The 27,373-nt window shown below is 43.1% G+C and overlaps 2 protein-coding genes across 4 annotated transcripts in view; one reads left to right on the forward strand and one right to left on the reverse strand.

The window, feature by feature from the left end:
* HNRNPU (heterogeneous nuclear ribonucleoprotein U) overlaps nt 1-27,373 on the reverse strand; it is a 296,139-nt gene that overhangs the window by 237,942 nt on the left and 30,824 nt on the right. The window lies entirely within an intron of this gene.
* Nucleotides 16,602-26,493, forward strand: COX20 (cytochrome c oxidase assembly factor COX20). Of its 3 annotated transcripts, none has more exons than XM_073338288.2 (4): nt 16,602-16,628; nt 24,330-24,444; nt 24,588-24,651; nt 25,363-26,487. In XM_073338288.2, exons 1-4 carry the CDS (start codon nt 16,617-16,619, stop codon nt 25,502-25,504), a joined length of 333 nt encoding a protein of 110 aa, XP_073194389.1. In that variant the 5' UTR covers nt 16,602-16,616; the 3' UTR covers nt 25,505-26,487. The 3 variants fall into 3 exon arrangements, with proteins under 3 accessions (XP_073194389.1, XP_073194388.1, XP_073194387.1); XM_073338287.2 differs by lacking the exon at nt 16,602-16,628 and adding an exon at nt 16,730-16,962; XM_073338286.2 differs by lacking the exon at nt 16,602-16,628 and adding an exon at nt 17,544-18,169 and having other exon boundaries at nt 25,363-26,493.

Consider the following 27,373-nt stretch of genomic DNA (forward strand, 5'->3'; position numbering starts at 1 on the left):
CAAAGCCGTACCGCGTCTGCCAGCACCCAGGAGACATAGGGTGACGATTACCTGAGCTGTCTCCATGCTTGCCGTGGTATGGCGTCTGCACAGGTAACTCATGAAAAAAGGCGCGAAACGATTGTCTGCCCTTGCTTTCATGGAGGGAGGGAGGGAACGGGGGCCTGACGACACGTACCCAGAACCACCCGCGACAATGTTTTAGCCCCATCAGAGTGCTCCATTGTGAGTGCTCTGGACAGCACTCTCAGATGCCCGATTGTTTGCCATTGCTCTGACGCTGGGAGGGGCGCTTACAGGGTTGGCTTCAGGGAGCTAAAATCAACAAAGGGGGTGGCTTTACATCAAGGAGTATTTCAGGCAGGACTTCACGGAGGGTTCCAATAAGAAATGGTGCACCTAAGTTATTGTCCTTATTGGAACAAGAAGGTTAGCCTGGCCTCTGATTGATACATGGCTAGATTTACCTCGCTGCACCTTCTCTGTAAGTGACTGCAGTGTGATCTAGAAGAATGAGTCCCCTAGACAGGGGAGGGGGGGAAGCAAATGAGTACAAAACAAATCTGGTCTATTTCTTGTTTTGATCCACTCCATCTATCTTTTACATCTTTGGCTGGCAGCAGACGGTGCAGAAGGACTGCATGCCATCCACATCTCATGGCTGCTCGGCAGAAGATGGTACAGTACGACTGCTAGCAGTCCGTATCGCCTGCCCGCTCACCATAAGACGGTTCAATAGGACTGACTGCAGGACTAAAGAGAATGACCTGCTCAAGTCACTCCAAATTTAGTCCCTGCGCCCATGTCTGCCCAGGCGCTCCTGATCGACCTCACAGAGGCGACCAGGAGCACCTCAGACATGACGATGACGGCTACCAGTCGTACTGTACCGTCTGCTGCCACAAGGCAAGGGGTTGCTGCTACTGTGTAGCAATGCCGTACCGCGTCTGCCAGCACCCAGGAGACATAGGGTGACGGTTACCTGAGCGGGCTCCATGCTTGCCGTGGTATGGCATCTGCACAGGTAACTCAGGAAAAAAGGCGCAAAATGATTGTCTGCCCTTGCTTTCACGGGGGGAGGGAGGGAACGGGGGCCTGACGATATGTACCCAGAACCACCCGCGACAGTGTTTTAGCCCCATCAGGCATTGGGATATCAACCCAGAATTCCAATGGGCAGCGGAGACTGCGGGAACTGTGGGATAGCTACCCACAGTGCAACGCTCCGGAAGTCGACGCTTGCCTCGGTACTGTGGAAGCGCTCCACCGAGTTAATGCACTTAATGCACTTAGAGCATTTTCTGTGGGGACACACACACTCGAATATATAAAACCGGATTTCTAAAAAACCGACTTCTATAAATTCGACCTAATTTCGTAGTGTAGACATACCCTAAGGCAGATTTGATCAACATAGTGTGAAGGGGTTATTCAAGTAAATGGAAGTACTTGGCTAACAATGGACCTTGATAGATGCCAATCCATATCTGAGCTTTCCTGGGAATGTTTGGGCTAACATGTGGGCAGTGGCTTGGCCTGTAGAGAACTGAGTCATGCATGGACATGTGACTTGCCCATGTGACTCCAAAACTCCATTTGGTAGCTTTGATTCTACACAGGGGGAGAGAGGAGTTTCCACCCACAAGAGAGAGACTATATAAGCCCCTGGAAATTCCTTCATTTTGTCTTCAGGCTCAGCCTGGCTCAAGGGATAGCCTCTCCACCCGAAAGAGATGCCTGAAAGGAACTGAAACAAAAGACAGTAACTGACACTTGGAGCCAGGAAAAAAAGTAAAGTAAAAAAAACAGGGGTGTGAGTGATTGCTGGACCCAGACTAGGAGAAAGTCTAGCTTTGCGAACAGGGACCGCTAACAGGGAGTTTCAAGAGGGAGTTCTCCAGGTGAAGGAGGAGCAAATACGGGACCCTTGGGGTAAGTAGCTGTCTGTAGTGTGTGTTTGTGTTTGAGGGTTACTTGCTGTGTGCTGAGCTTGTTTGTCTGTTTGTTTGCTTGTTTTTGTTTTGTTTGAAGGATCGTGTGCTGTGGCTGGCAGTTGGAAGCTGTGAGCTTCTAAACAAGGTTTGAAATCTAGAAGACTTTGTTCACTGGTTCAGCCTTAGTCAGGGGGCGGGGCTATCAAGAAGGCCAGGGCTTTATAAAGCAATGAGCAAGCGACCAGGGACTGCTAACAGGGAGTTTCGAGAGGTAGTTGGGATGGGGGCAAGGTATACTTGCCATTCTTTAAAACCCTTAAACTAAACTATAATCTATAATCAAAACTAAACTATAATCAAAACTTCTTGATTTAAACAAAACCCCTATCATTAACCTAGGTAACTGTAGGAGAAAATGCAGTCAGAAGCCCAGCAGCAGAGTGGGGGCTATCCTGTTTATTACACTCAGTGTAGCATGTATGATTACCTGCCCTGTGGGTGGGTGGCGTATGTGTGCATTTGGTGCAAGGAGCTCCTGGCCCTCAGAGACCGTGTACGGGCTTTGGAGGCCAGGGTGGCGGAACTGGAGGAGCTAAGGGAGGCAGAGAGGTATGTTTATGAGGCTTTCCGGGACACTGTAGATTTGTCCCACCTCTGGTCAGACAGCCCCTGCACTGTTAAGGAGGATGAAAGGCCCAGAGAAGGAGAGCAGTCAACGGGAACAGAGGGAAACCTTCCCATAGTTGGGACCCTCCTTCCAGATGATGCTGGGGTATCCTCTCGCACTGAGGTTACCTCTCCGGGGGAGGGAACTCCAGTCACTAGGAAAAGGCAGGTGTTAGTAATGGGAGATTTGATCATTAGAAACATAGATAACTGGGTTTGTGATGACCAGGAGAACCGTATGGTGACTTGCCTGCCTGGTGCAAAGGTTGCAGATCTCTTGAGGCATCTAGATAGACTTATCTGTAGTGTGGGGAGGAGCCAGTGGTTGTGGTACATGTAGGTACCCAATGACATAGGGAAGGCTAGGAGAGACATCCTGGAGGCCAAATGTAGGCTGCTAGGAAAGAGACTGAAATCCAGGACCTCTATGGTGGCATTCTCAGAAATGCTTCCAGTTCCACGCGCAGGGCCAGGCAGGCAGGCAGAGCTTCAGAGTCTCAATGCGTTGATGAGACAATGATGTAGAGAGGAGGGGTTTAGATTTATTAGGAACTTAACACTTAATATTAAAAAGGTTGCAGAGCAGTTTTTAAACTAAGAGATGGGGGAAAGCCAATTGCTGCAGAGGCGCACGTGGATCAGACAGAGACTTCTCTTAGAGGAGTCTATTGAAAGAGATTCTCTAGGTTTTAGTCAGGAGGTGAGGATGGAAGAGGATAAAGTATGGGCCAGATCAGACGAGAAACATTCACATAAAGAATCTGACACCTCAGAATAGGGCAGACAAATAAATAGTAACAAGTTTTTAAGGTGCTTGTACACAAATGCTAGAAGTCTAAATAATAAGATGGGTGAACTAGAGTGCCTCGTCTTAAAGGAGGAAATTGATACAATAGGCATCACAGAAACCTGGTGGAGTGAGGACAATCAATGGGACACAATCATTCTGGGGTACAAAATATATTGGAAGGACAGAACAGGTCGGGGAGGGAGAGGGGGCACTATATGTGAAAGAAAATGTAGAATCAAATGAAATAAAAATCTTAAATGAATCCATATGTTCCATAGAACCTCTATGGATAGAAATTCCATGCTCTAATAAGAATATAACAGTAGGGATCTATTATCGACCACCTGACCAGGACAGTGATAGTGATGATGAAATGCTAAGGGAGATTAAAGAGGCTATCAAAATAAAAAACTCAGTAATAGTGGGGGATTTCAATTATCCCCATATTGACTGGGTACGTCACCTCAGGACGAAATGCAGAGACAAAATTTCTCGATACTTTAAATGACTGCTTCTTGGAGCAGTTGGTACAGGAACCCACAAGGGGAGAGGCAACAATCGATCTAGTCCTGAGTGGAGCACAGGATCTGGTCCAAGAGGTAACTACACAGCTTGGAAATAGTGACCATAATATAATAACATTTAACATTCCTGTGGTGGGAAGAACACCGCAACAGCCTAACACTGTGGCATTTAATTTCAGAAAGGGGAACTCTGCAAAAATGAGGAGGTTTAGTTAAACAGAAATTAAAAGGTACAGTGACTAGAGTGAAATCCCTGCAAGCTGCATGGACACTATTCAAAAACACCATAATAGAGGCTCAACTTAAATGTATACTCCAAATTAAAAAACACAGTAAACAAACTAAAAAAGAGCCACAGTGGCTTAACAACCATGTAAAAGAAGCAGTGAGAGATAAAAAGGCATCTTTTAAAAAGTTGAAGTCAAATCCTAGTGAGGTAAATAGAAAGGAGCATAAACACTGCCAAATTAAATGTAAAAATTTAATACGAAAAGTGAAAAAGGAGTTTGAAGAACAGCTAGCCAAAAACTCAAAAGGTAATAACAAAATGTTTTTTAAGTACATCAGAAGCAGGAAGCCTGCTAAACAACCAGTGGGGCCCCTGGACGATCGAGATAAAAAAGGAGCACTTAAAGACGATAAAGTCATTGCGGAGAAACTAAACAAATTCTTTCCTTCAGTCTTCATGGCTGAGGATGTTAGGGAGATTACCCAAACCTGAGCCGTCTTTTGTAGGTGACAAATCTGAGGAATTGTCACAGATTGAAGTGTCACTAGAGGAGGTTTTGGAATTAATTGTGAAACTTAACAGTAACAAGTCACCGGAACCAGATGGCATTCATCCAAGAGCTCTGAGAGAACTCAAATGTGAAATTGCGGAACTATTAACTATGGTTTGTAACCTGTCCTTTAAATCAGCTACTGTACCCAAAGACTGGAAGATAGCTAATGTAACGCCAATATTTAAGAAGGGCTCTAGAGGTGATCCTGGTAATTACAGACCGGCAAGTCTAACATCAGTACTGGGCAAATTAGTTGAAACAATAGTAAAGAAAAAAATTGTCAGACACATAGAAGAACATAAATTGTTGCGCAAACGTCAACATGGTTTCTGTAAAGGGAGATCATGTCTTATTAATCTATTAGAGTTCTTTGAGGGGGTTAACAAACATGTGGACAAGGGGGATCCAGTGGACATAGTGTACTTAGATTTCCAGAAAGCCTTTAACAAGGTCCCTCACCAAAGGCTCTTACATAAATTAAGTTGTCATGGGATAAGAGGGAAGATCCTTTCATGGATTGAGAACTGGGAAGACAGGGAACAAAGGGTAGGAATAAATGGTAAATTTTCAGAATGGAGAGGGGTAACTAGTGGTGTTCCCCAAGGGTCAGTCCTAGGACCAATCCTATTCAACCTATTCCTAACTGATCTGGAGAAAGGGGTAAACAGCGAGGAAGTTTGCAGATATTAAAATGCTCAAGATAGTTAAGACCAAAGCAGACTGTGAAGAACTTCAAAAAGATCTCACAAAACTAAGTGATTGGGCAACAAAATGGCAAATGAAATTTAATGTGGATAAATGTAAAGTAATGCACATTGGAAAAAATAACCCCAATTAAATGTAAGCAGTGTCAGGATGAGCTCCACCCTGACATCTGGTGGTGAGGTGTGGCAAGTTGTGGAAAAGAACTTCAGGGGCAGATCTCATTTGCATAGGCACACCCACCACGCCTAGAATGAGACCATAGCTGCCCAAATGGTCACTTTGGCTGCTGTGGGATCCCCAGTGTCTCTGTATTGGGGCAGGAAGAATAAATTGTTATTACCCTGATTATGGGAACTGTGCTTGGAACTGTACGTGGCCTTTTGTTACGATGGAGGGATTCACCATCATCTAAGTAGCACTCGCTAGGCAAGGGTCATGGGTTCCAAAACTGTGTGAATGGAGAGAGGCTGGGGACAAGTATTAATACTTGGTGGCATGGGCCCCTTGGTGAGGGCCTTACATGCTGATTGCACTTCCTCCTCTCTCCACTGTGGAATATCAGAGCTAATTTTGATTTCATTAGAAGTCTAGTTATAGGCTGCTGAGCTCACTTTGGGCTGACAGTGCACCAGCACTGGGGCTCCCCTACTATAAGCTGAATTCACCTAAGAGCTGAAATCACTGAGTGTTGTGTTAAGTAGTGGGGGAGCCTGAAGATATATTGTGGAGCAGTTTGCGGGACGGCTGGTGAAGCAGTTCAACACGGAGCAGTGTGTGGATGGCAGGAGCTGCTTGTGGGCCATGGAGCTGAGTGAAGGAGTTCGTGGGGCGGCTGGCGGAGCGGAGCGCAGCTGAGCGAAGGAGTTCGTGGGGCGGCTGGTGGAGCGGAGTGCAGCTGCGCGAAGGAGTTTTGTGGGGCGGCTAGCGGAGCGGAGCGGAGCGCCGCTATGGAGCTATGGGGCGGTCAGCTTCAGATCACGTAAGGTGCCTCTTACCCCCGTCCCATTTCCACCCAGGTTGGGAGGTAAAGCTCCGCCGATAAACTTTCGAACTCTGGGGCTGCCCTGACCAGGGACAGAGACTTTTGGGTCATTGGACTTTTGGGGTTGCTGGACTCAAGAACCAAAGGGAAAAGGGCATGCCCCAATTTGCCTGGGGTGGAGTTGTTTTTGCTCATGGGTTGTGTTATGAATCCGGTTGGTGGTGTTTCCCCAACATAATGCCACATTGTTTCTCTCTGTTATTAAAAGACTTTTGCTACACTCAGACTATGTGCTTGCGAGAGGGGAAGTATTGCCTCTTGGAGGTGCCCAGCGGGGGTGGTATATATTTGTCCCAGGTCACTGGGTGGGGGCTCGAGCCGGTTTGCATTGTGTTATTGGAATGGAACCCCTAGATATTGAACCCGACCCTTGTTGCTGCCAACTCTGACGGGCAGAAGGGTTACATAAACATACAATATGATGGGGGCTAATTTAGCTACAACTAATCAGGAGAAAGATCTTGAAGTCATCTCGGATAGTTCTCTGAAGACATCCATACAGTGTGCTGCAGCAGTCAAAAAGCAAATGGATTGTTAGGAATCATTAAAAAAGCAACAGAGAATAAGATGGAGAATATCTTATTGCCCTTATATAAATCCATGGTATGCCCACATCTTGAATACTGCACACAGATGTGGTCCCTTCATCTCAAAAAAGATATACTGGCATTAGAAAAGGTGCAGAAAAGGGCAACTAAAATGATTAGGGGTTTGGAATGGGTCCCATATGAGGAGAGATTAAAAAGGTAGGACTTTTCAGCTTGGAAAAGAGGAGACTAAGGGGGGATTTGATAGAGGTATATAAAATCATGAGTGGTGTGGAGAAAGTGAATAAGGAAAAGTTGTTTACTTGTTCCCATAATATAAGAACTATGGGCCACCAAATGAAATTAATGGGTAGCAGGTTTAAAACAAATAAAAGGAAGTTCTTCTTCACTCAGAGCACAGTCAACCTGTGGAACTCCTTGCTTGACGAGGTTGTGAAGGCTAGGACTATAACAGGGTTTAAAAGAGAACTGGATAAATTCATGGAGGTTAAGTCCATTAATGGCTATTAGCCAGGATGGGTAAGGAATGGTGTCCCTAGCCTCTGTTTGTCAGAGGGTGGAGATGGATGGCAGGAGAGAGATCACTAGATCATTACCTGTTAGATTCACTCCCTCTGGGGCAGTTGGCATTGGCCACTGTCGGTAGATAGGATACTGGGCTGGATGCACCTTTGGTCTGACTCAGTATGGCCATTCTTATGTTCCTCCCATACAGCAGCTTGAAAGGGAAGAACCCTATGGATTCCTGGGGCACTTCCCTGTACCACAGGTGGGGCAGGTACTTGTCCCAGTCCTCGGATGCTGATTCATAAAAATCCTCAGCATCATCCTCAGGGTCCCATAAAATCTCTCCACCAGCCCGTTGGACTGAGGGTGATATGCAGAGGCTCAGGTAGGCCAGACACCACATTTCTCTCACAAGCCCCGGAGCAGGGCTGATATAAAATTGGACCCCTGGTCTGTAAGGACCTCACTGGGGACCTTCACTCTGCTGAAGATGGTCAGCAGCATGTCTACCACACTGTCTGCCTCGGTGGAGGACAGAGCCACCCCCTCTGGATAGCGGTGGCGAAATCCATCACCACCAGGATGTATTTCTTCTCTGACTGGGCGTCGCCTTGCTGAGGGGCCCCACTATGTCCATAGCCACCTTCTGGAAAGGTTCCTCTATGATGGGCAGGGGTCTCAAGGGAGCTTCACCCTTATCCTGGGCCTTCGCCACCCTCTGGCAGGGATCACAGGACCTGCAGTACTGCTGGACTGCATCACAGACTCCAGGCCAGTAAAAGTTCTGCAGCAGCTGCTGCCCGGTGTGCTACATCCCCTGGTGTCCTGAGAAAGGGACATTGTGGGCCAGTTACAATAGCCTGCAGCAGTACTTCTGGGGGGCCTCCAGCTGCCTCCTGATTCCCCACAGTTCTACTTCCCCTTGGGGAGCCCATTCCCAGTCCAGGAATCCCTTCTCCCACAGGAATCTCTTCCTGCAGCCTTCCCCAAGGGGGTTTGCAGTGCTGTGGCCAGCAAGTTCCCTCAGCTTCTCCAAGGAGGGATCTTTCTGCAGTTTGGTCTGGAATTCAGCTTCTGGGGAAGGGAGTCGAATCTTTTCCCTCTCGCTGGCTGGGCCTGGGGTCACAACCCCGCTGAGCCCTGTCCCTGGTAGCTCCCTCCCTGCTGTGGAATCACTTCCCAGAAGCACCTCTAGACAAGGCAAACCTGGTTGGCCGCTGTCCTGCCCTGGCTGTGTCCCCATCCACTCAGCTGGGGTCTCAGCTCCCACCATGCTCAGTGCTGCCCTTTTTGTCCCAGTGGGGGTAGGCAGCGAGCTCATGCTTTGGTCACAGGATCAGAGCCAGCATGAGCTCCCTCTCCGGTGTGCAGGGGGCGGGGAGCATCTCCTTGTCCCACTCAGCCCCAGGGGCTGGTTACAGACAGGCAGGTATCCTGAGCCTAACAGCTCCTCCCCCCTGCCAGCCAGGTCATTTGCATTTTCACTGACTGCTTCAGTCTCAGACGATTGGTTCCCTGGATTCAAATTCAAATCCTCGGCTGTTATAGGAGCAGGGCCTGGATCCCCTGGGAAGTCCGCTATGCCTCTCCGCTCCACCATCGCCAGTTCATGCTGCTCCTGCTGCTTCTCCTGCTGCTCTTTCTTGGGCTCTCACTGTCTCTCACGGTCCTCTCGCTCTTCTCACTGTCCTCCAGCTCTCTCGGACTCAGCTCCAATCCCATCCATCTCTGATCCCCTGATGGGGAACCCGATCATGAAGACCCCCGTCTGGTTGGGGACAGGAATCTTGGGGATGCCTGGCTATCGCTCCAGCTGCTCCCAGATCCTCTTGTAGCCCCATTTGGGTCAGGAATCTGCTCCTTAGAGCAGTCATCGTCCTCCAGCTGCACGATTAACTGTGTTTTGGTGAACTTTCCAATGTGTAACCCTCTCTTTTTGCACAGGTTTACAATGTCCTTCTTAACGAGATGGTGATAGGCCATCACTTCGCTGTTCCCAAGTTGTTGTGGACTCACAGGCCTGTGTGCTCTCAGCTCCCCACGGTTTCCAGGAAGAACCCCTACTGTACCAGCCCTTCTCCAGTTCACCACCTCTCTTACAGGGTCAAGCCGCAGACTCCTCTGCCCCTGGAACCGCTCACCACAGTCCCCAGGGGAACCCCGTTCCTGCAACAATCCTTCTCACTGGTCACACACTCCCAGGGGTTAAGCATAGCTCCTTCGCCTCCTGAAACCGCTCCTCTCTGAGCCTTCAGCACGCCCAGTTCTCGTTAATCCCCCTTCGTTTTACTGCTTCCTAGTCACTAACTGCAGGAAGCGCCATCCACAGGGTGCAGAACATTCCACCTCTGCCACTAGTTGTCACAGAATGTTGGGGAGTAAAGGCCCTGCACCCCGCACTTCCTGCGATTCACTGTGACTCTCAGCCAGCCAGTAAAACAGAAGGTTTATGACAGTAACAAAGTCAAAACAGCTTGTAGGTACAGAAAACAGAACCCCTCAGTCAGGTCCATCTTGGGGGATAGGGAGCCCAGACCCCGGTTCTGGGCCTCCCTCAGTTTCCCCAGCCAGCTCCAAACTGAAACTCCCTCCAGCCCCTCCTCTGGCCTTTGTCTCTCTTCTTGGGCAAGGAGGCCACCGATCCCTTTGTTCTCCAACACCTTCAGTTGACACCTTGCAGGGGAGGGGTCCAGGCCATCAACTGCCAGGAGACAAGGTGTCTGCAACAATCACAGACCCTTACCCCACCACCTAGATATTTAAGAAATAAATAGGGGAAACTGAGGCACCCACACAGTATTCAGAGAAAACATTAAGACCATTCCCATTTCATCAAAGCTGGAATGCTTTTCCTGCAAGGTATGTGGTTAACCTCTCCTTTATGTGAGTATGAGACAGTAGCTTCTTCATTGTGACATTGGAGATGTTCATGGAGCCAGTGATTTTGTATTGGACAGGTGCAATACCGTGAAGTCTCTTCTTACCAGTAATATTTGTAATTGATACATATCAAACACAAGGTAGACATCATCATAGGCTTAGTACAACACCTAGCACAATGGGGTCCTGGCCCATGATGAGGGTTCCTGGGATCTACAATAATACAAATAAATGACAATAACAACATTATTGTACAGTAGATGATACTACAGTATTTTAAAGCAAAAAAAAACTATTTTCCCATTCTGTTATTCCAAAATAGTCACATTCTTTATTTCTATGCATCTAATAACAGGTTCTATCTTGTATAATGTTTCCAGACTGATGAAGGAAAAATGTATTTCCGAAAATTTGCTCTCTTTACTAAAAGGACAGTGCTTGCAATTTGAATCCACTTTCCCGTTAAAGTTTATTTTCAACCTTGTAACGTGTAGCCTCGTTACTTCCCAACAATTAATGTTGTAGAACAGCGATAGCACGTACTAACGCTACAGCACATACAAATTTCATTGATATATCTATATTAAAGCATTTTTGAGATATTAATTAAAAACTTGGAAAATATTTTGAATATTTTTACCACAAAATTTCACAAGAAAAACTAACTTGCAATTTATAAATAAAAATTTATATGAATTATGTCTATTAAAATACTTCTTACTTCATTAAAACTGCAAGAAACATGTTAAAATATTAAAATATACTTTAATAATAATTTTGTGTAAAAAGAAAATGCGATCATTTTTGTCCAGAAAATCCAAAATAAATTCGAAGTACCTGAAGTGGTTAAGATATCACAGGCAGGTACATTATAAAAAAATGTAATGCTTTTGTTCACTGTTTTTCGAAGATCATAACAAGAAACATTTGGATGTGGTAGCAGCACAAGAACATTTGGCCATGGCTTCAACAAAAAAATCAAATCTGTCCCCCAAGATAGATAGCCGATTTACACAAAAGGATCTCAACGACGTCTTTACTTTTGAATTTGAAAAGCCCAAATTTGGGCTTTTGGGAAAAGCAAAACAGAAATAGGCAACATGCAAGGTGGAAAAGGAAGTGAATGGTGAGCTCAAACCATGTAGCTTCAAGACAAGTGAAGCAAGTGCCGTGAAAAGTTTCAGCCTTTGGCTGCATGTAAAACATAACCATCCTGAAAACTATGTGGCTCTGGTTACAAAAAAGGACCAGGAAGATGAGGCAAAACAGAAAGCTGATGCGGCTAAACGACGTTCATCTGGCTCTTTTAAAACTCCTGGAGAAAAGATTTTTTGCGGAGCTTCATCTGAAAAGAAACCCAAAATTGAGCAAACAAAACTTGACTCATATTTGAAGTCCTCAAAGGTTACAGTCACCATGAATGCCAATACTTTCCCTGAAGGGCTGATGGAAATGGTTTGCTTGAGTTCAACACCGCTCACTACCTTCAGGCTCAAGAACAAAGGATTCCAAAAAACTACAGGTGAAATGGGTCGGCAGCTTGGCGTTTCAACGGGGCAAGATGCGGTTTGTCATTTAGTTGTCAGCACAGCTGAGTCTGGTCGCAAAAAGCTCAAGAAAGCTTTGGAGCAAAAATTGTGCTACCTGAAAATGGATGCGGAAACCCGTGGAAGCAGAAATTTCCTTGCAATCAATGCTCAGTACTATGAAGAAGGAAAAGATAAAGCTGTTGTAAAAACCTTGGCCATAATCGACACTGAAGGGCGTCACAATTCTTCGTACGTGAAAAGTCATGTAAAAGCTATTTTAGAAAAATTTGGGATCAGTGAAATGCAAGTGCTGCGCATCTACGTTGACAATGCAGCAAACGTGACGTGTGCCATCAAAAATTTCAGCAAGGACAATGAAACCATTTCTACCTCCTGACAACAGGGATGTGGACAGAACTGAAGCTATTTTGCCTGATGAAGGAACTAAAGGAATGGATGAAATCAAACTCAACATGGATGCTGCTGCGCAATGGGTTAATGACCCTAGCCTCATACTTCCAACATGGCTTCATGAGACAACTCAAAAGTCGAACTGATGAGGTGTGGTATTCACACTCTTCAGTTTTGGCAATCTGGGATGGATTGAACAAAGAACATGAGAAGAAATTTCTGGCAAAAATTCGACAAGTTGTTATCAAACTACGAACCCCAAGTATTCAAAGTGTTCTGCTTGATCTACACGGGGTAACTCAATCACTGGATACTGGGACTCGCTGGGGTTCAACATTTGTGATGATTGATCAGCTTCTCATTTTTCAATCTTACTGTGAACAAGTGGCTGCTGCTGGAAGAAGAGAACTCAAGTTAACAAAAGCTGAATGGGACGAAGAGAAGAACCTGTGAGACCTCTTGGAAAAACCAAACCAAACAACCGTGAATCTTCAAGCTGTCAATGTAACCCTGGGAGTTTTAATGAAGGAATGGCGAAAACTGTCAAAATCCTTGCAAGAAAATAGTGGGCAAATTGCAGAAGGAATTCTATCCTCCATGCAGAAACGCGAAGAGAAGCTTTTTGACAATATTCATTTCCTTGCTGGAGTTTATGTTGATCCACAGTATCGGATTTTTCTTACCTCAAGGGAAATACCAAAGGCAAAGAAAGGGCTCCTTGATATTGCTCGACGACTCAAAAAACAAAATCTATTGCTACATTTGAACTTGGTGAAAGAGGTTGAAGAAAACGAAACACAACAAAAGGAGTCATCAACAATCGAATTTGCAGTTTTGGAAAGTTCACATCCTTCAGAAATAGCAGGCTGTTCTCAAACTTCCGTCTCCACTCTGAACTTGTTCGAGCATCCATCCCTCAGATGTCTTCAACCATCACAGGGAAATGGAGATAATTCAAGCACCAATTCTTCAGAAGATGACGCCTTCAAAAAGGAATTGGATAAACAAGAAAGACGCCGGCAAGTTTCTGCAATTCATAATTGTAATGAAGCATTAGTCGAGAGAAATTTTCGGGAAGATTGTGAAGCAATGGAGTCTATTGGTAGGCTAAAAGTTAAGTCTGTTTTTGAGGCCATTTACAGCTACCCACAACACATTCAGGCTGCCTGTAGAATTGCTTCGAGCATGCCAACAACTCAAGCTAGTGTAGAGCGACTGTTTTCAGCTTTAAAGTTAATTTTAAATTATTTGCAGCAGGCTATGAAAGATGACTTGATTGCTGCAATAATTTTTTTACAGAATGAATTATGAATGATTCTAGGTTGTATCATTGTTGATGACATTTAAATTGTGTTAAAAGTCTGAATAAAAATAATGTTTTTCAAAATTACAGTATGCACTTTTTTATTTAGTTAAAAATTAACTTGAGTCTGAGCGCGGAGCGGAGCTAGAGCAATCACTATTCAAAAATTTGATTGCTCCAAATCCCTGATATAACTAATAATAATCACTACTTGAAAATATTTAAAACTAACGTATACCTATCAGAATTCAAACCATACTTGTCTGTCTTGAATTGATTTTTAAGAAACTTTTAACCAGTGCATTTTAGTGATATACATTCCATTAATTCTTTCTGAGCATACTCTGTGGACAACAAATTAGTGAATAGAGCAAAGAGTAGACTACACTTTTAGTCCAGTAAAGAGACTCGGCTCTCAAACACTGAAAATTTAAATCAGTGGTATTTCCTCAATGAGGGAAGATTTTTTTAAAACTGATAAGCAATATTACAAATATTTTGTTGAAACAACACAGTTCTTCATCACCAAGAAGGAGAGGATTCTATTTTTTAAAATGTCCTAAAATGAATCTCCATACAATTGTAGTGTTATAAAATGAATCCTCCCAACAATTCATTGTCTATGAGAGTGAACCTCTATTTTCCTTAAAGCAAAATAGCTTCAATATTTCCATTCTGTCCCATTGGAAAACTCTGTTCTATGTCATTCAACAGGGTTAAAAAGTTTATCACTGTTTATCTCCCCAAATACTACTGTTATTGTTTTCATATGTATGTAACCCTTCTGCCCGTCAGAGTTGGCAGCAACAAGGGCCGGGTTCAGTATCTAGGGGTTCCATTCCAATAAGACAATGCAAACTGGCTCGAGCCCCGACCCAGTGACCTGGGACAAATATATACCACCCCCGCTGGGCACCTCCAAGAGGCAATACTTCCTCTCTTGCAAGCACATAGTCTGAGTGTAGCAAAAAACTTTTTAATAACAGAGAGAAACAATGTGGCATTATGTTGGGGAAACACCACCAACAGGATTCATAACACAACCCATGAGCAAAAAACCCACCCCAAGCAAATTGGGGCATGCCCTTTCCCTTTGGTTCTTGAGTCCAGCAACCCCGAATCACCCAAAGTCCCAAAAGTCCAATGACCCAAAAGTCTCTGTCCCTGGTCAGGACAGCCACAGAGTTCGAAAGTTTATCTGCAGAGTTTTACCTCCCAACCTGGGCGGAGATGGGAGGTGTGGGGGAAGAGAGAGGTAAGGGGCACCTTACATGATCTGAAGCTGACCACCCCACAGTTCCACTCTGCTCCACCAGCTGCCCCACAAACTGCTTCGCTCAGCTCTGCTCCCCACAAGCAGCTCCCGCCACCCCACAACTGCTCCACGTCCCACAAGCAGCTCCCACTGTCCTATGAACTGCTCTACCAGCCTGTCCACAAGGCACTCCAACCATCCCACAAACTGCTCCACAATATAGCTTCAGGCTCCCCCACTACTTAACACAACACTCAGTGATTTCAGCTCTTAGTCAGTTCAGCTCTTTGGTGAATTCAGCTTGTAGTAGGGGAGCCTCAATGCTAGTGCACCACTAGCCCAAAGTGAGCTCAGCAGCCTGTAACTAGACTTTTAATGGAATCAAAATTAGCTCTGATACTCCACAGTGGGGAGAGGAGGAAGTGCAATTAGCATGTAAGGCCTTCACCAAGGGGCCTATGCCACCAAGTATTAATACTTGTCCCCAGCCTCTCTCAATTCACAAAGTTTTGGAACCCATGACCCTTGCCTAGCGAGTGCCACTTAGGTGATGGCGAGTCCCTCCATCATAACAAAAGGCCAAGTACAGTTCCAAGCACAGTTCCCATAATCAGGGTAATAACAATTTATTCTTCCTGCCCCAGTAACAGAGACACTGGGGATCCCACAGCAGCCAAAGTGACCATTTGGGCAGCTCTGGCCTCATTCTAGGCGGGGTGGGTGTGCCTATGCAAATGAGATTGGCCCCTGAAGTTCTTTTCCACAACTTGCCACACCTCACCACCAGATGTCAGGGTGGAGCTCATCTTGACACTGCTTACATGTACATAACTTAATAATAGTTAAGGATGGAAAAGACCAATTACAGTATGAACCACCTCATAACCATTTCCTATTGTACATTTGCTTGTATTTTGCCTAATTTAGTTGGAAAGTCCCAACCAATAGTACTTCAGCACTTGCCTTGAAAATTCAAGTTAAGAGTCTATTCTAGTAAATCTCATTGTCAGGATGCTTTACTTCATTCTGAAGGTACATTTTCTCTTCATCATATCCCATTATTCCTAGTTGTTTCCCATTGTAACCCTAAATAATCCCTCTCCTTCCACAGTGTTCACATCATTCAGTTATTTATATAGGGTTATGCATCACTTTCCCTCTTCCTCCACTTAGTCATTGCTCAACCAGCATATTTAGCATGTTTACTCTTTTGGGTTTTAGTGCCTCTTAACACTCTTAGTAATTCAGGTTGCATTGGTGGCAATAGGAGTTGGAGCTGGTTGTTAACTTGGGGCAAGGCCTAGCTTCATCTTACGTATTGTACAGTGCACCAAGCATATTACAAGGTCGTAATTACATAAACTGCAAATTAGATAACTTTGATGGCATAACTTCTACTGCAGGGACTGGGGCTTAGAGACCCCAGAAATGGGCCTTTGAGGCTGGAAAGGAGATGTAGAAAGGGGCTGTGTCACTTTCCCCTCATGCCCTTGAGAGGGGTTGGAGGCTTGTCTCTTGTTGGGGCGGGTGTGTGTGTCCAGAAGTGCTGCTGGCCGCTGCACCCCCGTTGTGAGGCGACACTAAACACTGGCCAATATTGGCCCCTAGGTCTGTGTCCCCGCCTCAGGGAAGGGCTGATCTCCGCCTTCCATTTTATTCTCCATCTCCCCCCTCCCGCAGCTCTGTCACGTCTCTCGGGGACACCAGCCCCAGCCCAACCCGCTCCCGTGCGCGCTGCCTATGTGTGTGCGGGTGAGAGACTCAGCGAGAACGTGCGCGCGCGCGGCGGTTGGGCCGGGGAAGGGGGAGCCGCGCGCGTTCCCGCGCGCGCCCCCGCGCTGCTCCGTGACCCATTTCAGTGAACAAAGGATTTCGCTGGAATCTCTCAGCGCTATACCTAAAATGGCGCCCGGCGCGCTCATCTCGGGCACCATAGAGATGAGGCGGGGCGCGGCGGCTAGAGCGGCTCCGCTGGCACTTCTCTCTCGTTCTTTACACACGGCCCGGTTCGGCCTTACTGGTAGCGTGAGGAGGGCGCTGTGAGCACACTGCCATGGCGGGGGAGGGTGAGCCCGGCTCGGAGAAGGTAAGGGTGGGGGCAGAGGAGAGCGGCGCCTTCTCCTCGTGGGTTGGGCTCGTCGGGAGCCGGCACCTCCCCGGAGCAAGTGGGGGAGGGGCCTTGCCCACCCCGCTAGTGGCTGTGTCCCCCCTCGCCCCCCCTTCCTCAGCGCGAGGTGGCGGCTGCACGGGAGGGCCGAGCTCTTCTCCCTCCCCCCCTCGCCGGGGCGGGTCCCTGGGGCCCCGGGGTGGGGCGTCGGCCCCCGGCGAGTGCCTGGTCCTTGCGGAGTGAGCGCAGAGACAGGCGGCGGCGCCCTGGGTGGGAGCCGCGTCCGCTCCGTCGCCGCCCCTGCCCTAGAGCCGGGACCCCCCACCATGCAGGGCTGCAGCTCGGGGAGCCCGGCCGGGTGTCACGGCGGGTCTGCCGGGGCAGGCGCCGGGAGCGACGCGCCTCGCCCAGCTCCCACTCACCGCGGGGCTGCCAAAGCTAATTTTAGATCCTCTGCCCTTGACAGGGGTCTTCTCAAGGTTGTCAAGTCAGTACGCGGGCTCGGGCCGGCCTTTCCCCGGTTGCAGCGATCGCCTCCTACCTAGGCTGTCAAAGTCCGTGATTTGGGTTTTCATAATTTTTCCCGATCATATGGCTAGGGGTTTTTAAGCATTTTTAAAAAGTTGTATCTGTTTAAATGTTCACAATTGCAGGAAATTAGGGCAGGCCCAGATAATTATTTTATGATGATGGATGTTGCAATTCAAAAAGATAAAGCTTTGTAACTGTTAAAACACAAATTGTCAACATTGCATGGTAAAATAAACACAGTAAATATCCTCGAAAAGAAAAGGAGTATCTGAAATTAAACTGTAGTTCTCAAGCAGCACTTTTCATAATTTATTTAACTGTACATTTCAGTTATTATTGATGGAATTTTTTATCAATTTTTATGTACAGTGAAATCAATGTTTACTGATGCATACCAATAAAATCTACTCTTTCTAAGCTTATTTCTTATGCATACAGTTTATATGTGAATATTCTAAAATAACCAATAATACTAAAAAGCAAAGAAGGTACATGCTGGTAAGTGTCATGTGCTCTCTTTGACCTGACTGTCTTCTCCCTTAGATCTGGGTGTGGCTCTTTGGGTGACTGGGATCCTTTGTATATTTAATATATGTCACAGTCTCTGCTGTATTATCTTTTCTGTAGAACATGCACTGGTGACATACGTTGTAAGGTAAAGAGTTCTTTGTACCAAGGCTCCAATGGAGCTGCCCTACCTTCAAGATGCTGATGAGGTACAGGGCATCCCAAGGAGCCCCTGGAATCTGCCAGGTTTGGGACAAGACCTGGAGGGATGGTAACCTATCCAAAGGATGGTGTGTGTCAGGGGAAGACATGAATGAAGATGGCCAGATCCCCTTCCCCACAGATGTTTCTATGGGATGTGATTTAGGGTTCTTCTAGATTCTGAAGACCCTGGTGATTGCTATGATGCAGTGTCAACCATTGAAAAGCAGATGGGAAAAACTCATGGGAATTTGAAGGAGCTTGAAGGTTTCCTGTGATTTTTTTTTTTGTCTTTTTTAATGGATGGCACCATTGTGTACACATATGCAGCATATTGTTTACCAAAAATATTTTTGTATTAAAATGCATTACATTTTTATTGAAGCTTCTTACATGCTCTTAAATTTTACTTCCAGTTAATTTTAATTGAATATAACTACTCTAGGACAAAGGTTCTAAATCTGTGGTATGCTGAAGTACTTCCTGCTGAAATACAGAGGTTGCTAGGTCATATGGTGCTGGCTTTCATTCTTCTTTCCAGCTGGTGAAGTGTACTAAAGATAGCTAAAAATACAGTAGATGCTTTCCTAATATCTCTTTTCCACTTAATCAGGTGATTTAATTGTCACAGGAATGTTATGCAATCACAGTCCGTACAATTCAGAGTGGAAGGGGAGATGGTCCATGAAACTTATTGTGTGGACCACAACTATGAAAAAAAATTGAGAATCCCTGTTCTCTGCTTTAGGACTAGTTTCAGACAATGATTACTTTAACCTGAGCTGCAGACATTGTTTAAGCAGGCAATTTATAGTTGCAGTGGACCCTGAAAACAGCTGGTCTTGTCAACCAAGGCCCTGATCTTGCTAGCTGCTCTGCAGTCAGTGGGACTCTGATAGTCACAGGCCGCCACTTGTGCAGAGCCACTTGCAAAATTAGGGCCTAAGTGAACGTTCATTAAGAGGTGTCCTCACTTAAGAATAGTTGTTAAGGGGACCTTTTAGGTACAAGTCTTTTGAAAGTTTTTTCACTGCACTGTGGTAACTTCAGAAAGTTCGGCAACCAATTCAGCTATTCAGGTCTCCAGAAACACACATTTAACAACTTAAAATTACCTTTTCCTGTCCTCTTTCTGTTTTTAATTAATTATTTTAATTAACCAAAGAAATGGTGGTCTCACCTTTTCCCTACAGTTTTGAAGACCAGTATTTTTCATGTTGATATTTTGAGAATTTTATAGGTTTTTCATTGTGCAAGGCTTTACTGTCTGTCATATACAGTGATAGGAAAAGTAACATCTTAAAAATGTTATTTCTTTCTTCCCTTATTCTTTTTCCCCTTTTCATCTGTGTTGTAATCTGTGCCTCGTACTACTAGACAGTCTATTTCAGACTGTTCAAAAATCTGTACACTAGAAAGTTAATCTATTAAATTAACATGCTTTCTCTTTACTTTAATTCTTTACTTCTCTTGCATCCCCTCCGAATCCCCATCAAGAAACAGTTTCACCAAATTATTCACAGCCTGTCTTGAATTGGTTTTTCGATGAGCAGACTTGAAAGGCGGGATTAATATCAACGGCGAGTGGCTCAACCATTTCAGGTTCGCAGATGATATAGTGCTGGTAGCTGAAAATACAGCCCAGCTTGAGAGAATGCTTAAAGAATTGAACGCAAAAAGTAGTCAATTCGGATTAAAAATGAACTGGTGGAAAAGAAAATACATGAAATCATATGTTCTGCCAAGAACCCAAATAACTCTTGGAGGAGAGCAGATCCAAGAGGTTGATAAACATGTTTATTTGGGCCAGGAAGTTAACATGTGCCACGATCAGAAAGGCAAACTGTCATGCAGAAAAAAAACTGGATAGTGTGCATTCAGTGACATCAAGGACATCCTCCAAGGAAAGATCAGCAAAACAACTTGTGCGAATCTTTTTAACTCGACCGTGCTTCTAGCGATGTTATATGGCAGTGAAACATGGTCGCTGACAAAGATTGAAGAACATCAATTGTCTGTCACACAGAGGGCGATGGAGCAAACATTTTTGGGCATTTCACTCCGCAGTTACGTCCCCAACGATATAAGTAGGGAGCAGTCTGGAGTGTGGGACGTTTTTGTTGAAAGCAGGCTCAGCAAAATGTGGTGGGCGGGACATATGGCCCGATTCAGCGACAACAGCTACATGGACCGCAGCTATGTCCAAGTGGTATCCGTGAGAGCAGAAATGGCCACGCAGTGAGCCTCCAAAGAGGTGGGGTGATTTCCTAACAAGGAGATATGGACAAGCATGGCGAAGGATAGCCAGAGCGAGAGAAGATTGGAAGATGTGTTGTGATCAGCTCAGTCTCAACTGATGAAGGACCGACCGTCTACCCAGTCTACGCTTTCTCTTTGCCAAGAGAAATATCTGTAAACAGACAAAGCCTCTTAGACAAATTCTTTATTTCTCTTACATACAGACCTATGTAAAGCAATAATTTTTATAAGAAGTTTGTGTATTTGAAAGGTTTTTACTTTTTCTGTAGCATGTCCTCATTACAGAAAATCTTGTAATGGAAATTGAATGTCTTGATCCTGTGACAAGGAGTGTGCTCCTGTGAGGTGCTGACCAGCTCCCTTTGACATCAGTGAATATTGAGGGTGCTCAATACCTTACATAATGAAGCCTTATAGGGACATTTTTGCTATTCTTACCAATACAGTTCTCTTAGTAGGCCTACTGATTTCAGTGGAACTGCTTGTGGAATAAGGTACTAAACATAACTAAGGATGACCTGAAAAATGAAATAATAAAGATTTTTCCACAGCATTTTGTCATGTAAACATTATGTATGGGCTTGTCTCTTTTCATATTTTTTTTTTGGACAAACTGATCAGCTTCCGTAACATCCATACTTTCTGGTGTTATAGTTGGAGTTGTAAGCAAATTATTTCAGTATAACAGTAGTTGAAATACTATTTTGAAAGTATGCATCATGCAGCATATACATAGTGTGGATACAGTCTTTGAAAACAACAGCAACTCAAATGATTTTTCCACATATGAGCTGTTGAAATTATTCCTGATGAGAATACATGAGTAAGGGACAACTCCTTTTTATCTCAGTTGCATGAGTAGATTTGGTCCTAAATCAACTGACACTTATGTATTTAAACTTTCTGCAAAAAATTTTGATAGTTGTGTACAAACTCTAATCTCATATGTAAGCCGGCTGTCTAATACTACTCGTAAGTGTTGCATAAGAACCTAAATTACGTCTCTCAAAAGTAATACAATAGCATAGCATCTTCTGTACCATCTTGTCACAGGATAGTTGGTTCCTGTGGAGGCCCAGCTCCCCTGGATCAGAGCAGGTGAGTCCAGCCCACCTAATTAAAGGGGGACTTGAATACACCTGACCCTAAAAAGCTGCTAGTGGGCAGGAGGTAGAAGGGTGAATGATTGAGAGAGGGTGAAGCCACAGTGGAATGGAGCTGACTCCCATGGTAGGTCTCCTGGAGCAAAGAGCCAGATCCTCAGGGAGACAGCCCTGAGGCTGCTGCCCAAAAGAGGGGGCAGAACTGGGAAGCTGTGAGAGACCTGTGAGTGAGATAGAACTGAAAGTGAGGACTGAGTTAAGACTGTTTTTCTGTTAAGAAAACAAAACTCCTTGAAAGAGATAGGATGTGGCATTGTATATTTTGGAGCTGGAATGAAGCCCCTGTTCAGTGATATATCTAAAGTGTTCAAGAACAGTATCATTCCAAATTAAAAAATAACTAAAAAAAAAATAAAAACGTAAAGATACTAAGTGACAACATAGCTATTGGTCATAACATATGTAAAACCTAAGGATTTAAAAGCAAGAGAATTAATAAAGACAGAAATGTACCTTCATAATGAACAAACACATTCTTTATCTGCAGGAAATGCAGATTTCATCACAACAATAGCACCCTTAACTCTGAGCCATGTGTTTTTGCGGCCTTTTATGCATATTTTTTCATCTTGATTTTGATATCTAAATAGATTTTTTTGGAAGAATACTATTAAGTAGGAAATACTATCAGTTAACTATATTCAGAGCAGAGGCTCTAGAAATGCTTGTAGAGGCTTTTATAAATCTGAAATAATCTATTGCAAATTGTTAGATGTTTTTCTTTTGGTAATGTTACTTCTAATTACTGTTGGAGAATAATGTAATAGAAAAGTGAATAGCTATCAGTTTTGGGTAAATTTTATGTATATGGACCAGCATTTGAGGCTAATCAATATTCAATAATGTTTATTGCTTTGATTTTTTCAAAGGGATCTAAGAGTAGTAGGCACTCAATTCCCTTAGAAACCCTTGGCTACATATATAACACTTTTTTTTCCCCCAAAAGGATTGTGTTAATGATTACCGACAAGGACGATATTTATTTATTTATTTTTGGTCAGAGTAAAGGTTGTTCTGTGGTTGAAATATGCATTTCTGTAAGAACGTATGTTTTAAAAACATAATTCTTTTTGGATTTTGTAAAAGACCTACTATTGTTCTTTTGTGAATATAAATGAAGGTATATAGCTTTTTACAATTTTAAATGGGATGGACTGGTCATCAGATTATGTTAAAGGATTGTGGTGTGAGTAGTGCAGCTGAAACAAATTGTCTCCTGCTGTGCCTGCCTGTCAAAGATACACATGTTCTCTGTGTGATTTAGTCACATTTTCATGTGCAGCACAACGTAACTAAAAGCTGAATGATGGTAAAATATGCTTTAAAACATCTCGGTAAATTAAGTGTCAAAATCAGGGTTAGAACCTTGGTCTGTTGACTAAGCATATAATGCTTAATATACTAGTTCTCAAAGCCCTCCTCACTAATTTTTCGAATTTCAATGCTTCAAGATAATGCCTCTGAAAAACATAGATCTTTTTAATCTGTACATCTCCAATCACTTTACAGAGTGGGTAAATATTCTCCTTATTTTGCAGCTGGCCAATTAAAGAAATATAAAGCAACTTGTTTGAGCCTGTATGGACTGGTGGGTAGACATGAGTCAATTAATTTAGAAACTTAGAAATTGGGGTTCTGTTTCCAGCTCTATCACAAATACCTTATATAACCTTTAGCAAGTTACTTGAGGGCAGCTTTTTTTAAAGGTATTTAGGCACCTAAAGATGAAAATTAGCCTTGGTGGGTTTGGAGGATGACAAGAATATTCTTCACCGTTTTTTTTGTTTTGTTTTTTGCCATTTTTTTTCATGAAATAATCATTCTCTACCTTTTGAATTATACAAAACATTTTACTTTTTCCTGAACGCTTCCTCTTGCGTTAGCCCATGTCCAGAGTCTACCTCTGTCTCAAATTTTGTGGGGTAATGTGACTCTCTTGGGCAGGTAGGATGCAGACATCTCAGAATTGAGCCATTTTAAGTCTTAATCTCGAAAAACACTTCCTCAGTTTGACCACGTTTTAGTTGTCATGGAGACAACCCTAATCTGAAAGATACCGTGGTGCTATGTGTGTGTACACACATGCACCCTTGCGCGCACACAAACACTAAAGGGGGATCAAGTCAGCCTTGTGATAGAGTTGAGACTGACGCCTCTGCATGGAAATGTATCCTTTTTCTAGATTTTAAATTGAAGTGATGGAACTAGTTAGCAAATGTATAATCACTTTATTAGCCCCAGTCTGGTTTTCGAAGGCACTGATGATTGCTTATAATGAATGAATATTGGTAAAATTTTCAGAGTTTACTTCATATCACTGAATTACATAGTGGGCCAAATTCATCCCTGACATAATTCAGTAGCAGTCAGTGGACTAACAGGATAGATTTGGGATTAATTTAGCTCCGTCTACTTTCACAATCTCGTGTTTTGTATGATCAGTGCATTATTTGCACAAAAACAAATATAGCTGAAAATAATAAGTCTTATGGGGTATTTAAAATAAAACCAACAACAAATTAACTGTTTTGTGCTAACGACTGAATCTATAGGGGACCACTTTTTTTTGTTTTTTTGTCTGAAAATCAGAAAGAGGGATGGAGAATGCAACTCTAATGTATTATTTCTTTTTTAAAAAATTATCTGAATTAAGATAGTCATAATGTAACTATTTTTTTTTTCTAGACCTTTAAGCTCCTAGGAATCCTTGATGTCCAAAATATTCCCTGTGCACGAGAGTCAATACTCTATGGGTCACTGGGTTCTCTAGTTGTGGGCCTTGGACATTTTTTAGCAACCAGTGAGTGTTTTTTATTGTTTTCCTGTAATTTCTTCAGCAAGAGAGATTAATTTTTCTGCTTGATTTTGTTCTGCTAGTTGAGAGAAATAAAAGTAGTTTGGATAATTGTTTTCATTATCTGTTTTTTGTTTGTTCTCTTTCAGGTAGAGTTAGAAGATCTTTTGACTTTGGAATGGGAGGCTTTGTTTTGACAACGTTAGGATGCTGGTATACAAGATGTTTCTTGAATTTTGACAGACCAGAGTTGCAAATTTGTACATATATTCCTGTGCTGTCCTCTGTTACCTTTCATACTCTTCTGGGAAGACCTTTCATTACTCTAGCCATGCCTCCTTCCTCTCCTTTAAATTCATTACCAAAACTTATTTTTGCAAGGATGTTCATAAACCTTAAGCTATTGGACTTCATATTTTTAATTAAAATTAAATTAAAAAAAGCATTCTGCTACATGTGGCTTAGTCTCCCAAGAGACCATGCAGTCCTCTTGTCCTTTCCTTTCTTCATGTCTCTGTTTCCTCCCACTTTCAGTTAAAATTTTAACTTAGGCCATAATCTTGTAAACACTTAAAGATGTGCTTATCTTTAGATACATAAGGAGTCCCACTGAAATCAGTGAGGACTGTTCACATGTTTAAAACTATGCAGGTGTGCAAGTGTTTGCAGGATCAGGACCAAATCCAGATCTTTAAAAGTACAAAAGAATTATATGTTTAGGAACCAATTCTGTAGCTGCTTGCAAATAATTCCTTGTGGAAAGTGGCTGTAGAACCATGCCTTAGAGAATTAGCAGCTGTGCTAATATTTACATAAATGCTTGTAAAATGTCCAGTTATGATGTGTAGAATTTACAGTTCATACATTTTAACTAGCTGAACAGTTGATTTTTTCAAATGTACTTTGTTTTTTTTCTTCCTTAAGGATATATTGCAGATACAATCGTGCAAAACTAAGGATCCAGCAAAGAATTATTCAAGAAGGGATGAGAAACAAGATCTTATATGAAAGTAGTGTGTTTGATCCAGAAAGAAAACAAAACAGCAATCGAGGAAGCAATTCTTAGCTTATCACAGAGCAACCCAACGGTCAAATACAACCTGTGGCATCTTAAAATGGAAGTGCAAAGGTACACTCTGCCTGTAAGTGTGGGATGAGAACAAAACTGATAACCCACACAATATTTTTCCTGCTGGACTCAAACTACTCAGTCTGTTAAAGAAGGCCCTAACAAATGTTAGGGTTGTGTATAGATTTAAAAATTGTGTACATTTATATACAAATCAGTTATGGCCTTCCAGTTTCTGTCCCATTGTGTTTGAAAATGATACGTTTAATTGCTGGGGATTAATAAGTGTTTCAGAATTGTTTAGAACAATGCTGCGTAGCTTTTCTAAAATGACTAGAGGTTTTGGCATTATTTTACAATGAAAGATTAACCTAGGCTTTTAATTTTTAAATTTTCCCATATCTAAACAAGATCTTTATTAATTATTTAAAATGAAATGAAGTTTATATCTCTATGCTGTTTCATGTTTAATGTGAAAAATTATTCCTAGTAATTACTATAATAAAATATATTAATCTGGTTGACTGAAACAAAATGAATAATGTAAAGATCCCTCTTATCTCTGTGAAACATACAGAATAATGGGCAACTTTTACTAGTGATGTTGGCTTTAAGACTGTTAAGACACTTTTAAATTGAGGATAAAGATGGGATGTTCTTTAAACTAAAAATGAAATAATTTACTAATAACTCTTCAAGAGGGCTATTTGCTACTCTTTTGTACCTTATGTTTGGGATACTTTATCTCATAAGTCCCAGTCTTCCTCTTAGAGCATTTCTTTGCCGTAGCCTGTACTATTTACAGTTTAATAACTGGGTAGAGAGGTACCTGCTTGCCTTGATTAATTACATAAACCACTGCTGGGTCAATAGTTTATTTTAAAATATGCACAATATATTGTAAAATTGGTGTTTTGAAACTGTACCCTCAATTTATCATTTCTGTATGTCATAAAAATGTAATAAATTTATTTAAAAAAAAACACTATGAATTGTTCTGTATTACAACCCCCTGGAGATGGTATTGCATCGTTTAGCAGTAGTGTATATTGTTGAAACTTCGCTCTAATTCAGGGTTTCTGTTTGTTTGTACGCTGTGCTTATCTATATTCTGCAATTAATGTCAGTGATGAGGGTGCTTTGTACCTCAGAGTCAAGCCCGGTATTGTTCTTTATAAAGTGCATTACCCCATAGACTGCTTTTGGTCCAAAGTAGTTCATCCTTTCTAGTGAGTAAAATACACCTTTTTTTCTTATTACCCTGTAGACTGAAAGGGGTTTGGATTTATTTGCACCTCAGGGCTATAATAACTTTATAAATCGCTTGATCCTGAGGGAAGTTTTACACAAAAACCTTCTGGATGTTAACCAGTGCACCATTTTTTTTAATGCATTCTAATTCAGGAAACGCCTTGTCTGGGCCAAAGCACTTTTTTTCTTTAAAATTATTACCTGTGATAGCATTGACAAGCTTACAGTGTCTCTTACTTAAAATTAAAAGTTAAGTAAACATAGATTACTCTCCCAACAGACCAAAAAATCCTATTTTTCCTTTCCATCCTTCTCTTCACTTCCTGTGTGGTTGAATTCTCCTGTTCTGATCTTGTATGGGAAAAATAACAGTAAAATGGATTTTATTCAGGAAGAGAGATTTTTGTTTTAAGAGATTTTTGTATAAAGTACAAAATAATCTCTGCAGGACTCAAGTAACCTTTGCTTCCTTCCTTAAATCTTCCATTGACCAGAGAATCTGTACAAACTCATAAGTCAGCTGCCATACACAACTAATCCAGTTCAGAAAGGAAAGTATTTCCCCTGTAGTGGATTCCCTCCTGCCCCACCCCCACCCCCAGTTTCTGTCCAACC

This window comes from Lepidochelys kempii, chromosome 3 (genome assembly GCF_965140285.1).
Source record: "Lepidochelys kempii isolate rLepKem1 chromosome 3, rLepKem1.hap1, whole genome shotgun sequence".
Classification (NCBI taxonomy): Eukaryota; Metazoa; Chordata; order Testudines; family Cheloniidae; genus Lepidochelys; species Lepidochelys kempii.